This window comes from Polypterus senegalus, chromosome 13 (genome assembly GCF_016835505.1).
Source record: "Polypterus senegalus isolate Bchr_013 chromosome 13, ASM1683550v1, whole genome shotgun sequence".
Taxonomy (NCBI): Eukaryota; Metazoa; Chordata; class Cladistia; order Polypteriformes; family Polypteridae; genus Polypterus; species Polypterus senegalus.
The window spans coordinates 45879704-45894371 of NC_053166.1; the positions used below are offsets into that span (position 1 = coordinate 45879704).

Sequence of the window (14668 nt, forward strand, 5' to 3'; positions counted from 1 at the left end):
TCTTGCATGGGGTCTTGATAAAATGTTTAAAAAAGTAGAATGCAGTTGAGCTCACTAAAATACCAGTGCCAGGCAGGGACTGTGCAATGTGAATCAATTATTTTATTTATACGGGTAGCTGATGCATACAATGCAGACTTCCTGGAGCTTGCTAGGAAGAACTCAACAAACAGAAGAGAAAAGCATGAAAATTGTGACTTCTGGCATGGTCCTCTACAGGATCGCTTACAACACCAGCTTTGCTTCTCATTTTGAAATGTCTGCAAGCATGTTTACTACTCAAAGAGTAACTTCCCAGATAACTCGAGGTGATGACTACATGATAGAGGTTTGCAGCCTGTGGTCTCATAAAAGTTTAACTACTGAATGCATTTTTAAAGCATCATCTAATCTAAAAGGCAGAAGACAGAAAAAGTTTTGGGTATGGCCACCCCCTATACTGAAAAATCAGCAAAATAAAGAAACACGCGTTACAAGGTTGGAGTTCAAAACCGAACTAACTAACAGGATGAATCTGGGCACTAAATATGGTGGATTAGAGAAAGATGTGGAGTCGGGGAGGCTGGAACAGGGACTGATGTGGCAGGTAGATGGGTTCTAGGTACCAGAAGAGACGTTATCAAAAGATACTGGAAGTGACATCATCAGTTACTGAGTGCCACAGTCTTCAGCTGGTCTGCAGTGGGACAAGAGGAAAAAGGATCAGATGACAGCACCAACCCCTGGACTGGCTGAGAAATAACACTATTTGACAATGTAAACCGTCTCCCATGTTCATGTGTGTGACATGAGTTAAATTATCTTTCTATATAATACGCTACCGTGGCTGTACGTTTGTCTGTCCAGGATTTTAAATCACCTGTAGCTCGCAAACCGTTTGAACTATTGACCTGAAATTTTATCACATATATACTACGTGACCTCTACTATCCGCTTTCGGGGAGATAATTTTTATTAGTCTTTTTAATTTTATTTTATTTTATTGTAGAATCAACTCTCGGCAGCGCGCAGAAGGGCGGCCATACAGCGCATGTGTATGGATTGAAGATAGATAGATAGATAAATAGATAGTTTATTAATCCCAAGGGGAAATTCACATAATCCAGCAGCAGCATACTGATGCAAAAAACAATATTAAATTAAAGAGTAATAAAAATGCAGGTAAAAACAAACAATAACTTTGAATAATGTTAGCGTTTACCTCCCTGGGTGGAATTGAAGAGTCGCATAGTGTGGGGGAGGAACGATCTCCTCAGTCTGTCAGTGGAGCAGGATGGTGACAGCAGTCTGTCACTGAAGCTGCTCCTCTGTCCGGAGATGATACTGTTCAGTGGATGCAGTGGATTCTCAATGATTGACAGGAGCCTGCTCAGCGCCCATCGCTCTGCCACGAATGTTAAACTGTCCAGCTTCATTCCTACAATAGAGCCTGCCTTCCTCACCAGTTTGTCCAGGTGTGAGGTGTCCTTCTTCTTTATGCTGCCTCCCCAGCACACCACCACGTAGAAGAGGGCACTCACCACAAACGTCTAGTAGAACATCTGCAGTATCTTATTGCAGATGTTGAAGGACGCCAGCCTTCTAAGGAAGTATTGTCGGCTCTGACCTTTCTTACACAGAGCATCAGTATTGGCAGTCCAGTCCAATTTATCATCCAGCTGCACTCCCAGATTTAGGTCTGTACCCTCTGCACACAGTCACCTCTGATGATCACGGGGTCCATGAGGGGCCTGGGCCTCCTAAAATCGACCACCAGTTCCTTGGTCTTGCTGGTGTTCAGGTGTAAGTGGTTTGAGTTGCACCATTTAACAAAGTCTTTGATTAGCTTCCTATACTCCTCCTCCTGCCCACTCCTGATGAAGCCCATAACAGGAGTGTCGTCAGTGAACTTTTGCACGTGGCAGGACTCTGAGTTGTATTGCAAGTCTGATGTATATAGGCTGAACAGGACCAGAGAAAGTACAGTCCCCTGCCGCTCTGCTGTGTTGCTGACCACAATGTCAGACCTGCAGTTCCCGAGACGCACATACTGAGGTCTGTCTGTAAGATAGTCCACGATCCATGCCACCAGGTGTGAGTCTACTCCCATCTCTGTCAGCTTGTCCCCTAAGGAGCAGAGGTTGGGCGCCGTTCTCATTCCCTACCACCTTCGCTTATCATTCTTGAGGCAGAGTGAAGACTTAAGTGCCAGCTTAAGTGAAAAATTAAAGAAAACATACTAAGTAATTGCAACACAAATACTAACTTAATCAGTTTTAACACGAAAAGATGCCGACGAAAGAAGAAAAGCAGTGGGCCTCTAGGTTGGAGAAAAGAAGAGCTACTCAGGAAGCAGCAAGCGCATAAACCTCTGAGCAAACGAATGCTAAACAGAGACAGAGAAAGAGGATGAAAACTAGGAATGCTCAAGTCAAGTGTATTCACTGCACATTATCGCACAGTACGCCATTACTGGTTAGTATATATTTGGTTGACACCTTTATTGAAGATGAAATAAATTACTCTTTTATAGCTAGAGTACATAGAAGTGTAATGATTGGCTCAAAATCTCACTGTGAGACAAAAATTAGAGAAGAACAGCTATCATGTGTTTTAAGGGCTAATGCCTTAGCCACAACATCAAACCACACTATTAAATACAGATTATTCAATCCTAGTCACAACTAACCAGTCACACTGAAGAAATATATTTTATATCTTAGGTAATAAAGTACTTAATAAAATAGTCTAAGCTTAACAAGGTTCTTAAAAAATGTACTTTATTGTTAGCATTATTGTATAGTAATGTAAGGTGACTTGATATATACAGTGCCTAAAATAAATATTCAGATATATTATTATTATACATTGAATCACAGTGGATTTAGTTTGGCTATTTTTAACATTAATCAACAGAAAAAGACTATTTAATGTCAAAGTGATAACAGATTTCTATAAAGCACTCTAATTTAATTACAAATATGAGCCACAAAACAGTGGATTTTGTAAGTATTCACCCCCTTCAAGTCTGTATTTAGCAGCTGCACCTTTGGCTGCCATGACAGTCTTGAGTCTGAGTGCACAGGTCCCGGTCCCTATCAGCTTTGCACATCTGGACACTTTGTAAAACTGCTCAAGCTCTGCAAAGGTTCCTGGGAATTCTGAGTGAACAGCTTTTACTAAGCCCAGTCACAAATTATCATTTGTACTAAGATCTGGGCTGTGACTCCAGGACATTATCAGTGCTGTTTTTATGCCAATCCTGTGTTGCTTTGACTCAATTGGATTAGATTAGATTAGGTAAACATTATTAATACCGAGGGGATATTAAGAATGATTAGGGTTGTCGGTTTACTGGAAAACAAATCTTCTCTCAAGGCACAGGTTTCTTGCAGACTGCATCAGACTTTTCTCCAGGATTTCCCAGAATTTTGCTGCATTCATTTTACCCTTTACTCTCACATGCCCTTCTGCTGTAGACAAGCATTAATACAGCAAGATGCAGCCATCACTATGCTTCACAGTGGGGATGGTGTGCTTTTTATAATATGCAGTGTAAAATGGTGTTTAGTGTGAGAGACGATTTTGGTTTCATCAGACTATTGGACCTTCTTCCAGCCGACTTCAGAGTCTCCTGTGTGTGTCTTCTGGCAAACTCTAGCCAAGATGGCATGTGTGTTTTTTAACTCTCTTTTTCACTCTTCATTAAAGCTGCCACTGGTGAAGTACCTGAGCAACAGTGGTCTGCACAGTCACTCCAGGTTCAGCGACTTTAGTTGTAACTCAATAAATGGCTGGGCTGGTTTTGTAACACAGAGCAACTGTATAAGAAAGGGCAGAAAAGGCTCTTTTTTCTTAAGAGACTGTGCTCCTTTAATGTAGGAGGTGACATCTTTCACATCTTTTATAACTCTGTGATGGCCAGTCCAGTCTTCTACTGTGTGATGTGCTGGGCTGGTAACATCACTTCAAGAGAGGCCCACTAAATCAACAAGCCAACTGAAAGGGCAAGCTCAGTTATAGGATGCACTCTGGACCCCCAGGAGGTAGTAACAAAGTACAGAACTAAAAGAAAACCGAGTGCCATTATGAACAATGCTGCACATCCTCTCTCTGACAGACTAACACTGAGGACTATCAGCTTACAAATCATTCAGCAGAAGTGCGTGAAGAAATGCTACTGGGGCTCCTTTATATCAAGAGTAATATGCCTGCATAATGCTTCACTGCAAGTCAAAAGTTTTCTTTCTTTTAAACTTTTTTGCTTTTTAGTCATTCTGGTGTGTGTTCAGAGCATTGTGTGTATATATATATATATATATATATATATATATATATATATATATATATATATATATATATATATATATATATATATATATATATATATATATATATTTATTTATTTAAAGAGCTTCAGCAAAAAGCCAAATTTCTTCCTGAAGACAAATAAAGTATCTATCTATCTATCTATCTATCTATCTATCTATCTATCTATCTATCTATCTATCTATCTATCTAAACAAATATTTATTTATTAGTACAAGTTTCAGGCTTGTGGAGTTTCATTTAATTCCTAAATATGAGAAGCACACTGCAATAAGAGTGAATATAATATAATAATCACAAATGTACTTTTATTTTTATATTGAAATACCATTTTACCAGTGGTGACGCATAATCTGCAAAAATCTACCATTGCTGAATGTAAAAGAAAGAGGGCCCTCATATCAGCTCTTCATTCTCAAACAAACAGTAATGTGACAAAATGTAAATAAAAAGACATCTTTGTTAAAAACTAAACAAACTATAAAGGTGTGAAGACCGCAGGGAGAACACAAAATACAAATCTTGCGAAAATCAAGAATCGTGAAGCTTCTCTAGGTCTGCCCAAAGAGCTACTGAACCTTTGTCTAAATGGTCGACTGACTTGACCTTTCCACCACAAAGTACTGCATAAGCATTTCCATTTCCTTCTTCTCACTCCCTCAATATTTTTTTACCAGGACACCAGACTGAAACTCCCCCTGTACCCCTGAACGTTAGGTTTCCCTTAAAAGGCCAACTCTCCAGATGATATCCATCCATTTTCTTTTTGAACAATGTGGCACTTCTGACATTCCTTTTTGGCCTCTCTCCATCATCATTTTGGCCAAAGGGACAAGCATGCCTGCCCACTGATGGGTAACCTACCCTTTAACATTCTGGGTATGTATTGCATGCTGGTAGCCAGGCCACTTCTGTCTTAGGGTGTACTCACACTAGGCACGTTTGTTTTGTACCATGCCCAAGCATGATTGTCCCCCCTCCCTACTCCACCGCTGCTCTGCACTTACACTGCGCTTTAGCATTCTCGGCCTGGGCACGCTTTCGTCTTGACCATACGACTATTTGTAAAGCCAAAACAAAATCCGGAAATGGAGTGACAGTATGCATATCAAAATGATTTTCCTTATTTTGTGGCTTTTGGAGTCGTGTAGGGCAGGAAAACGCTCTACCCTCTTGCAGATTTATTGAGTGAGCAGCACAGGGTTTTGCTGTTAATTGTGCTGCATGTATGAGAGGATTTTTACGGAGGCAAATACAGGTAATGTTAAGTAAGGAATTTGCAGCTTTTCTTGCCATCGATTTACATTCATCTGTAACGTGAGGATAAAAACCTGTTTTTAACTCAAATGGTATCGAATGAAATGACGTTGCATCATTGATGTCATGTCTGTGTTCTGTGCTCGGGCATGTTTAACAATCAAACTGATTCTGAATCCTACTGAAACGTGGCTAGGTTCACCTCTTCCAAGTGGGCCAGGGCACAGTACAGTTGACGTGGCATGGAGCGATCACAATAGTCTAATAAACTAGACTTTGGGGGGTTACAAACATGCTCAGCCATGGAACAAATTGCTAATGTGAGTACAACCCTTATACTCCTGCTGATTTCTACTGGCTAATGTCCTTCCATGGCACATAACATGCATATATGTCACCACTCTTTAATGTCATACATATTGCCATTTAAGACAGACCCTCTTCTACAATTGCCTGTGTGAGTTTTTTTCTGTCGTGGAGGCTGGTTTTGGAACAGTCTGTCACCTGTCTCATCCGGTATTGCCCTTGACACTGGTACTTTCCTTATATCTGGGCACCTCTTTGTAGAACTTGAAGAGCCATGTGTGTCAAAGTAGCCTTTCAAGAAGCAGAAAGCAAATGGAAATCTAATAGAAGACATGGAAGGAATAAAGGGCCAAACAACTTATGACATGGCAGGAAACAACAGACCGACTCCACTCACTGTGCATGAAGGTCAGGGGACATTGAGAGCTAAACAAGGTGATGGAGGGAATTTCAGCATGACCCTTTCTACAGGGGCTGCTTTAAACCTTTCAGTTGACAGATGTCAGATTACAGGCTTTTAGCCTGAAGTCTAGTCAAGTTGAACAGGAAACATTGGTTTTCCTAGAGTTCTAGAGTGTTACTTATTTAAGAGCGGGAAGAATTTGTTTTCCGTTTATTAGTTATAATGACCTCCTGTAACATTTTCTGGGTACATACTTTCAAAGTGTTTCAAAATGTCAGCATGCACTCCAACTAAAGATGAGAATGTGAGCCGGGCTGTTTGCATGAGAAGAGAGAGGGAGTGATTGTTTTTCTATAAACTGACATTTTCAGGGAGTTTTCTCTCCTTCTTTTCCTCTGTCTTCATTTAGATTGAGAACACATACCTTGTTACTAAGGGGCCGAGCTCCCTGGGATGTTCACCTGCCTCTCACTGTTTCTAATGGGACTGCATGAAGACTTAACTCACCCAGGTTCTATGATTCTATGTACTGCATCACTTTGCACTTATTACTAATTTTGATGCAAATGAACACAGTTTGTGAGTGAACGTTTAAAGCCGATGTCTCTGTTTGAGTGCTGTACAGACTAGCAAGGAAAAAGTCACTCTGCTTTAAAGAGAAGGACCAAGAGAACAGACGCGGTCAGAAACAAAAGCTAAGGTCAAAGCTGTTAGTCAAGAAAAGGCGTGTGTAAGCCACTAACGCTAAACTAAAAATCACTTAATTTGAGCAGAAATTCATTACCAAAAATCAAAAAATAAGTTGCATGTAATCGCTATATATAATATTTAATCTCAGATGTGTCAGGGTGTATGGGAGGTGACCTTTATATGGCTGAGCTGATGACATCACTGTCACATAATCTCGAACAGGATGCATTGCCATAGTAACAGGCGACGTGAAATCTTCAACATGGTGGTGCCCATTACCAAAATAAAATGGCATCATAGTATATTAAAACATGAAAAAAAAGAGCAACTAACTTGAGAAACTAAATCTCCTTGTTGGAAAGACTCATAAGAGGTGAATAATAGATTTTTTAGGCTAAAGGTAAACCCAGGAGAAACAAATAAAAATCACATCAACTGCTACTCGCAGGCCAGGAGGTTAGATTGTTCATTCCCTGTTTATTAGCAGTCCCCTTAGCGCACAAGTCCTCTACTGGTGGCAAACTGGGTTAAAGTAAAGTTTTGAACATAAAGACAGCCCCAGTTTCTTAAAAGTGATGAATTATCCATTAAGCGAAATAAGCATGTGCATGCATAGGGCATCAAGGGAAGATGGGCACCACAGAAATTTTCCATTGCTAGATTTGCATGGATCATATGGTGCAAAACTCTAAATGGTGAAGCTGAACCAGGTTCCACAAAAAGGGGCTCCCACTTTAGCCTCCTTAGCATTATATTTTTTCTCAAAAAAACATGTAAAAAGTATTGAATTTTTTGGCTTGAAAAATGACATTTGTATTAAATATCATCTTTCTACTGTAAAATGTGCAAAATACTAATAGTACTTATACTTAGTGCTATACTTTCTGAGAAGGTTGGTATCCTTCAACATCTGCAGTAAGATGCTGCAGATGTTCTACCAGACGGTTGTGGCGAGTGCCCTCTTCTACGCGGTGGTGTGCTGGGGAGGCAGCATAAAGATGAAGGATGCCTCACGCCTGGACAAACTTGTTAAGAAGGCAGGCTCTATTGTAGGTGTAAAGTTGGACAGTTTAACATCTGTGGCAGAGCGACGGGCACTAAGCAAACTCCTGTCAATCATGAAGAATCCACTTAACAGTGTCATCTCCAGGCAGAGGAGTAGCTTCAGTGACAGACTTTTGTCACCGTCTTGCTCCACTGACAGACTGAGGAGATCGTTCCTCCCCCACACTATGCGACTCTTCAATTCCACCCAGGGGAGTAAATGCTAACATTAATTTTATTTTAATTTTTTTTTCATTTTTTCATTTTTATCACTATTTAATTTAATATTGTTTCTTTGTATCAGTATACTGCTGCTGGATTATGTGAATTTCCCCTTGGGATTAATAAAGTATCTATCTATCTATCTATCTATCTATCTATCTATCTATCTATCTATCTATCTAGTACAAAGTCAAAAGTATAGAAAGTATAATAATAATACAAATAATAATAATAATTAATAACTAGGGGGCTTTGCCCTCTGCTCGCTTCGCTCGCCAACCCCCGTGCCTGTGCTATGCTCTAGTCTCTCTGCGGTTCTGTCACTCGCATATGGGGATGCGGTTGTACAATTTAAACAGATTTTTATTTTCATGGGAATTGTTACATAGCCATCTTTACAAAGTCTTCTTTTATTGGGAACTTAAAATGAAGAAAGCGTTAGAATTTATAAAAGCTGAGAGAGCAGAAAATGTGCCTGTCAAAAGCATTCACACGAATGAGAGGTGAGATTATAGTGTGCATGGTTGAAAATGGTTGACAGGAGGGCGTGACTTGAAAAAATCTCATGGCCAAGGTCTCAGGTCGCATGACTTGAAAAATCTTCCAGAATGTCTTGTCTCATCTTCGAAAAAGTCTTGTCTCCTCGCAGTTTTTTTAAAATTATAATAGAGAGATAACCTGCGGTGGGTTGGCACCCTGCCCTGGATTGGTTCCTGCCTTGTGCCCTGTGTTGGCTGGGATTGGCTCCAGCAGACCCCCGTGACCCTGTATTCGGATTCAGCGGGTTAGAAAATGGATGGATGGATAGAGAGATAATAATATTATGAACAGCATACTGCGCATGTGCAAGTGATGCAAATGTCACTTTCGAATTCCCAGAAACACTTTTGGTTTCGCTGTCCATTGCAATTTCACTGCCTGAAGACAGATTCTCTGCTGATGAGAGGCGTTTCTTCTGAGAAGTCATTATGAAGCTTGGAAAAGATGCATCTAAACTATTGCCCTGGTAATGCTCGGGCCTGACACCTAAGTAAGACATGCTTATACTGTTGCCCGAGTAATGCTCGGCACTATCGCTCTTAGAACTTACACCCTGAGTAAACCTCGGGTCCTGCACAAAATGCATCTATACTGTTGCCCGAGTGATACTGAGGACTAACTGAGGACTTTTAGCAATGTTGTCACAGAGTGATGCTGGGGTCTAACACTAAGGAGGTTAAATGAAAGAAAAATATACGTACATACAAAATAACACAATAGTAATAAAATAGTAATAATAGAGGTTAATGACATATTTTAATCTTCAAAAAGAAACAATATAAGAATCTGGTAAATGCCACGTGGTCCACCAAGGCTCATATAATCACTCTTGTCTTGGTCATATCAGCTGTCCCGTTCAGTCATCCATTGAGAGTGAGTCCAGCTCATATATATGGGGACATTAAAATCTTTTCATTTCTTAGGGCCTCTAAAGGTCTTATTCAGCCCTGTCTGTGAAGCAACTCGCCATAAATTTCCCCAGAGTGAAGAAGGAAGGCGAGACAGGTGTGGTGTTATAGCTGCATAATTGTTTTTGACATTTCTAACCTAAAAGGAAGTCAGTACATTTCGTGCAAGTCTCAGGTGATCTGATAACATGATAAAATACACTTTTCCTCTGCTGTTATATCAATTACACAATACAAAGACACAAATGAGAAAGAAATGGCAGATACTGGACTGGGACAAGGGACCTAAATGAAATGAACAATGAGGAGAAGAGCAAACTCAAGGGAAGACTAACAAGAGAAAAGCAGGCCTTGATGTTTTGGTTCAACCAGTAATCAATCACACCTTGCCATGGAAGATACATTCTGAATATAAGGTTTTGTTTATTGTCACCTTGTGGTCACCTAGTGCTTGTTGGCCATCAATGAGTTGGTAGATTAAACCTGTGAGGGGTTCTCTTCTACACAAGTTGCTCTAAACAAATCGTGATGTCCCCCAATTTCTCATTTCTGGACTGCAGCATCTGTAAGCAAGCTCAGCATCCTGAGATACTCAGTAGCACCTCTGGAAATGTAGAATTTAAATGATTTACATAATAATCTCATCTCTCAGCAGTGTGGCTCCTATTTGTGTAAGGAATCAAAACACTCTGGTGAAGAAGAGACAGCTGTGCCCTATGCATCAAGGATGGCATCTGCTCCTGTCAGTATCCACAACTGGAAGGACTAACTTTGTAATTTGAAGTGTCGGTGCCTGACAAGTACATCACATGCAAACACATATATAGTATGCAATGCAAACATCCAGTGTATGTTAATGTATTTGTAATAGATCTTGAACAAGGTAGCCCCAAACTGATTTGTACCCCTTCAGCCTCTTATTTAATGGCATTTAGTAATGCCATCCTAACAATGTTCCTTATTCACTAATAATGTAAGCCCTCTTAGCCAATGGTCATAGAGAGAGGGTCATTTTTCAGAAATTCTGTAAGAGGGCTTTGCACATGGCAGAGCTAGCTAAGCTTACTGGGTTAGAGGCATTTTCCTTTGATTAATAAAGTCAGTAGATATTACTATGTATTCTTTTTTTCTTAGTTGCATCAATTGATCTATGCCAAGCCTGTGATTTTGCTCCTTTAAGCTTTTGTTTTTTTTAGTAGTGGCTCCAATATATTATATATTTCACTGGGACTACTAAAGTTATATAATTCCTTCAGCTAAAAACAAAAATCCTCATTCATTCATTGCTGAAAGGTTCTCCTTAACCATTAATTTTAAAAATTTGATTGCGTATCTGTCTCTCCTTGAAACAGATCCACTGCCCACTCCCTATGACCCCAGAAACACTCAGTTTTCTCTTAGATAAAATACTTACTCCGATACATGAAACAAGACACAATAAATGCAAAGCTTGAAAATTGCCTCTAATGCACTCTCTTTTTTTGACCATTAAAGGTGTTAACATTTGGTAACATGATTGCCTTGGCTTGTCTCCCAGAAATGCAGAAGCGCTCATGTGCTAGAGCCAAACTGTTTTGAAATAATTAGGAAGTAAAATCTATTTCTTCATCATTTTAGTTTCCCATTTTGAACACACTAATTATTCATCCTACATGCATATTGCTAATTATTCAACAAAATGTCCACACACACAGACACTCTCATACGTGCATTAAGGTATGGTTGGAGATAAAGAAATACAATACTAAGATGTTTCATTTGTAAGTCACACCTGGCACTGCACCAAGCAAACTGTCCATTGCAAAAAAAAGTTCTGAGTGCCACTAAGAGAGGCTCAGTTTTCTCCTTCGGCCCCTCATCAGTACATCTTGACTGAGCATTTTTGCCCACTAATGTCAAAACGATTTAGACACTTCTTATATAATGCAATCTTTGCTAGGGTGTCAGTACAGGATAATAATAATAGCATTATGATTACTTAAGATTTGCTATGCAGAGTAAACTCAAGTTTCCATAATGGGATTTAAAAATGTAGTCATATATGATACGATGTCTCTAGTGATGCCCCCTTGTGATGCCGAGCTGCAGTAGCAACGCCTGCCTAACACAATTCAATTTCACACATCATCTGTTTGTAGTGTTTATACTGAATCCTTAAATGATCAACTCACTCTGACATCAAATCATTTGTTTAGAGGTTAGGGAGAGTGGAACAAGCATATTTATTAGAGACTGTGATAAGAACACTTAGGATAAAGTAGATGCTTTATGATGGCTTTTGTCAAGATGGCTCCTCCACCTGAGTTTCACATAATGCGACTCAAGGGCCTTTCTTTTAGTTAAGTCTGTTGTTTTCAATTTTGCTTCAAACAGCAGTGAGTGGATAGCTCACAGTAATAAAATTCAATTTCACCTTTCATAATTAGTAGTTACTTATAAAACTCCATTTTTGTTACGTGGCAATTTTTTGGCACTAGTTTCTACAGCGTCCGAGACCTGCTTTAAAAAATCACTAATGTGTAGGTCATCAGGTCCCTATGGGGCATCCAAAGCACAAACTTAGTGAGAATGCAACTGTCTTTGGCAGTCAAACCAAAGTAGAACTCCATTAGCTCGAGTGACAAAGTAGGCTTCTGACTGCGAAGGAGTTTCTTCCCTGCAGTGTTCTCGATCCAACTGAGTTCTGCTTACACAAGCAACACACTATGAGTCAAATATTTTATTTTTATTATAACAAAAACATAACATTTAACTTGAAATTTCATAGAAAAATAATGGACTACTTTTTTGGCAGCAGTGTACCTAGGATGCTTCATGCTTTTAATCAGGGCTACAAAACGATTAATGCAGACAGGGACATAAAACTACTACTCAAATTATAGTAAATCTTTATTTTATAAATAAGGACTAATGAAACTGCAATTAATTACAATTGCCATCTTATGGGTAACTGGGTGAGTTCCCAGAGGCACCTGGACATTGAGAAACATGAGCACAAAAAATACTTAACAAGTAACACTGGACTTATGCTTTATGTGGCCTACAAGCACCTTGAAGGATGCAAACTACACATCTACTTTCACCAGTGGGCTCACACAAAAAATAAATGCAATTATACAATAAGAATTGTTCCGTTCACTCAAGGGTGATGCATGCTATTTCTTTTTTTCACATGGGAAGCAGGAATAAGCCATGTGATTTTACGGGTGTCACATTTGAAGTCTTGCATGTTTGAGTGGCCCGATCGTTTTATGAGACTTTAACTTTATGCTATCTGACACTGTCACATACGTGCAACTAGGAGGGAGCTAAGTGAACCAAGTGGAGGTAATTAATCGCCAGGTCAGGGGGTGGCGACGTGCACTAAACCACCTCTGTTATCTCTGCAGGCCAAATACAGGAAAACCTGCCTGATTCAACATCACCTCCAGTTCCAGCGCCCAGAATGACATCGGTTCTGGCCAAATGACATCACTTACACTTTTCGGCTTATAAAGCCGCCATCTTTTCTTAACCTCATCAGTTCAGTTTGGAACTCAATGAGAACACATCTCATCTTATTTCTATGCCCTTTAGCAGCCAGGGACAATATACGGGTGGCTGCCCCAAACCTTTTTCATGTGTTGAGACTGATTCTTTCACAACACTTTGAAGAATAATGTGATATTTCTCTATATCTCTGGTTTGGTAGTAAGCTAAATGTATCGTCCTGCTCCCTCTCCCGCCTCTAGTTCCCTGACTGTAGGAAGGCGGGCCCTTTTATCCTCACCCAGATGTGCTCCAGGTGTTCCCTCTGACGACACTTCCTGGTGTGGCGGAAGTGTCGGAAGAGCACTCGGAAATACTCCGGGTGTCCCTGGAGGGATCCTCCTTCATCTCTCCAGGTATGGCGGAAGTAGACAATCCCCGGGCCCTCTGAGATTCAGGGTGCCCCCTGGCAGAGGCCACGCACCCCTACAGGGTTGAGCCTCCTTGCTTTTCTCTCGTGGTCCTCCTCTGATCCAGGGAGGTTGCCACCTCATGGCCCAGAGGACGTACATGCCACCTCCTGGGCATCCCAGCTGGGTAGCAGCTCCAGCCACTCGCTACAATACTCAAAAATAAAACTCTCCCATATTAGTAAAAGCTATATAAGTGACCCAAATCTAAACGAAGTCCTAAAAATGCACCAGTTGGAATGAAGCTACATCCAATTCTGGGAAATGAATTGAACACATATCAAGGCAGAGAGAACTGTTATTCTGTACTAATGAAATAAGAAGACATGACATTTGACAAATGACAGGAAAATACTCAGACCATCCAGTTTCTTTGACTGGCTAATGGCTAAGTCTTCACGATATTTATTTTGGGTATTTTTTGAACGTTATCAAGGACTACATAAGTTTGTCGGCTACTTCAAATCCCCACTAGTCTACATGATGTATCTACGTTAATTCACATAAATACAGAAAAAAACTCCCTACTGGTTTGGATACAGCATTCTGATCCTATATAATTCAAAGTACTTGTGATTGTGAATGAAATCATAGCCATTGGAAAAGTCAATGATATGCAAGCACAGCCAACACTCCATGGGCAGATAAAACCTGCGAGGAGGAAGGAAACCAACCTTCCGGTGCCTGACTGATATACTGCATAGGATTCAAAGTTAAACTTCATCCTTTGTCCCTGTAGAGTTGCTAAGTCTTTTTAACATAGTTGGTGTAATTTTTCCAACATTGACTATTTTTGTATTTCATCTTCTCTGCTTGCGTTTTTTGATTTTATCTGTTTATAGCAAAAGTTTTTTCAAATCCATATACCGTGAAAATTCATGTTCGGTTATGCATCAGTCAGCATTTCTGCTATGCTAATGTAAAGTTCAAATGTAATTAAATCTCTAAGGCCAAAATTCTTCATCTGATGAATCCATGTCTTTCAGGGGGCCTGAAACAAAAATAAAAAAAGAAGCTGATGCCAGCATTTGGATAGATATGAGTTTACGATA

General features: G+C 40.0%; 1 protein-coding gene across 4 annotated transcripts in view; it reads right to left on the bottom strand.

The window, feature by feature from the left end:
- The window catches only part of kctd16b (potassium channel tetramerization domain containing 16b), a 425600-nt gene that overhangs the window by 300705 nt on the left and 110227 nt on the right, over positions 1-14668 (bottom strand). Inside the window, exon 2 of one of the 4 annotated variants that reach the window (XM_039775244.1) lies at positions 13971-14607. The exons of the other annotated variants lie outside the window; for them this stretch is intronic. Coding sequence (XP_039631178.1) covers positions 14561-14607 — 47 coding nt within the window. The 3' untranslated portion in view covers positions 13971-14560. Of the gene's footprint in view, positions 1-13970; positions 14608-14668 lie in introns of those variants that run through there. 4 annotated transcript variants of the gene reach the window in all.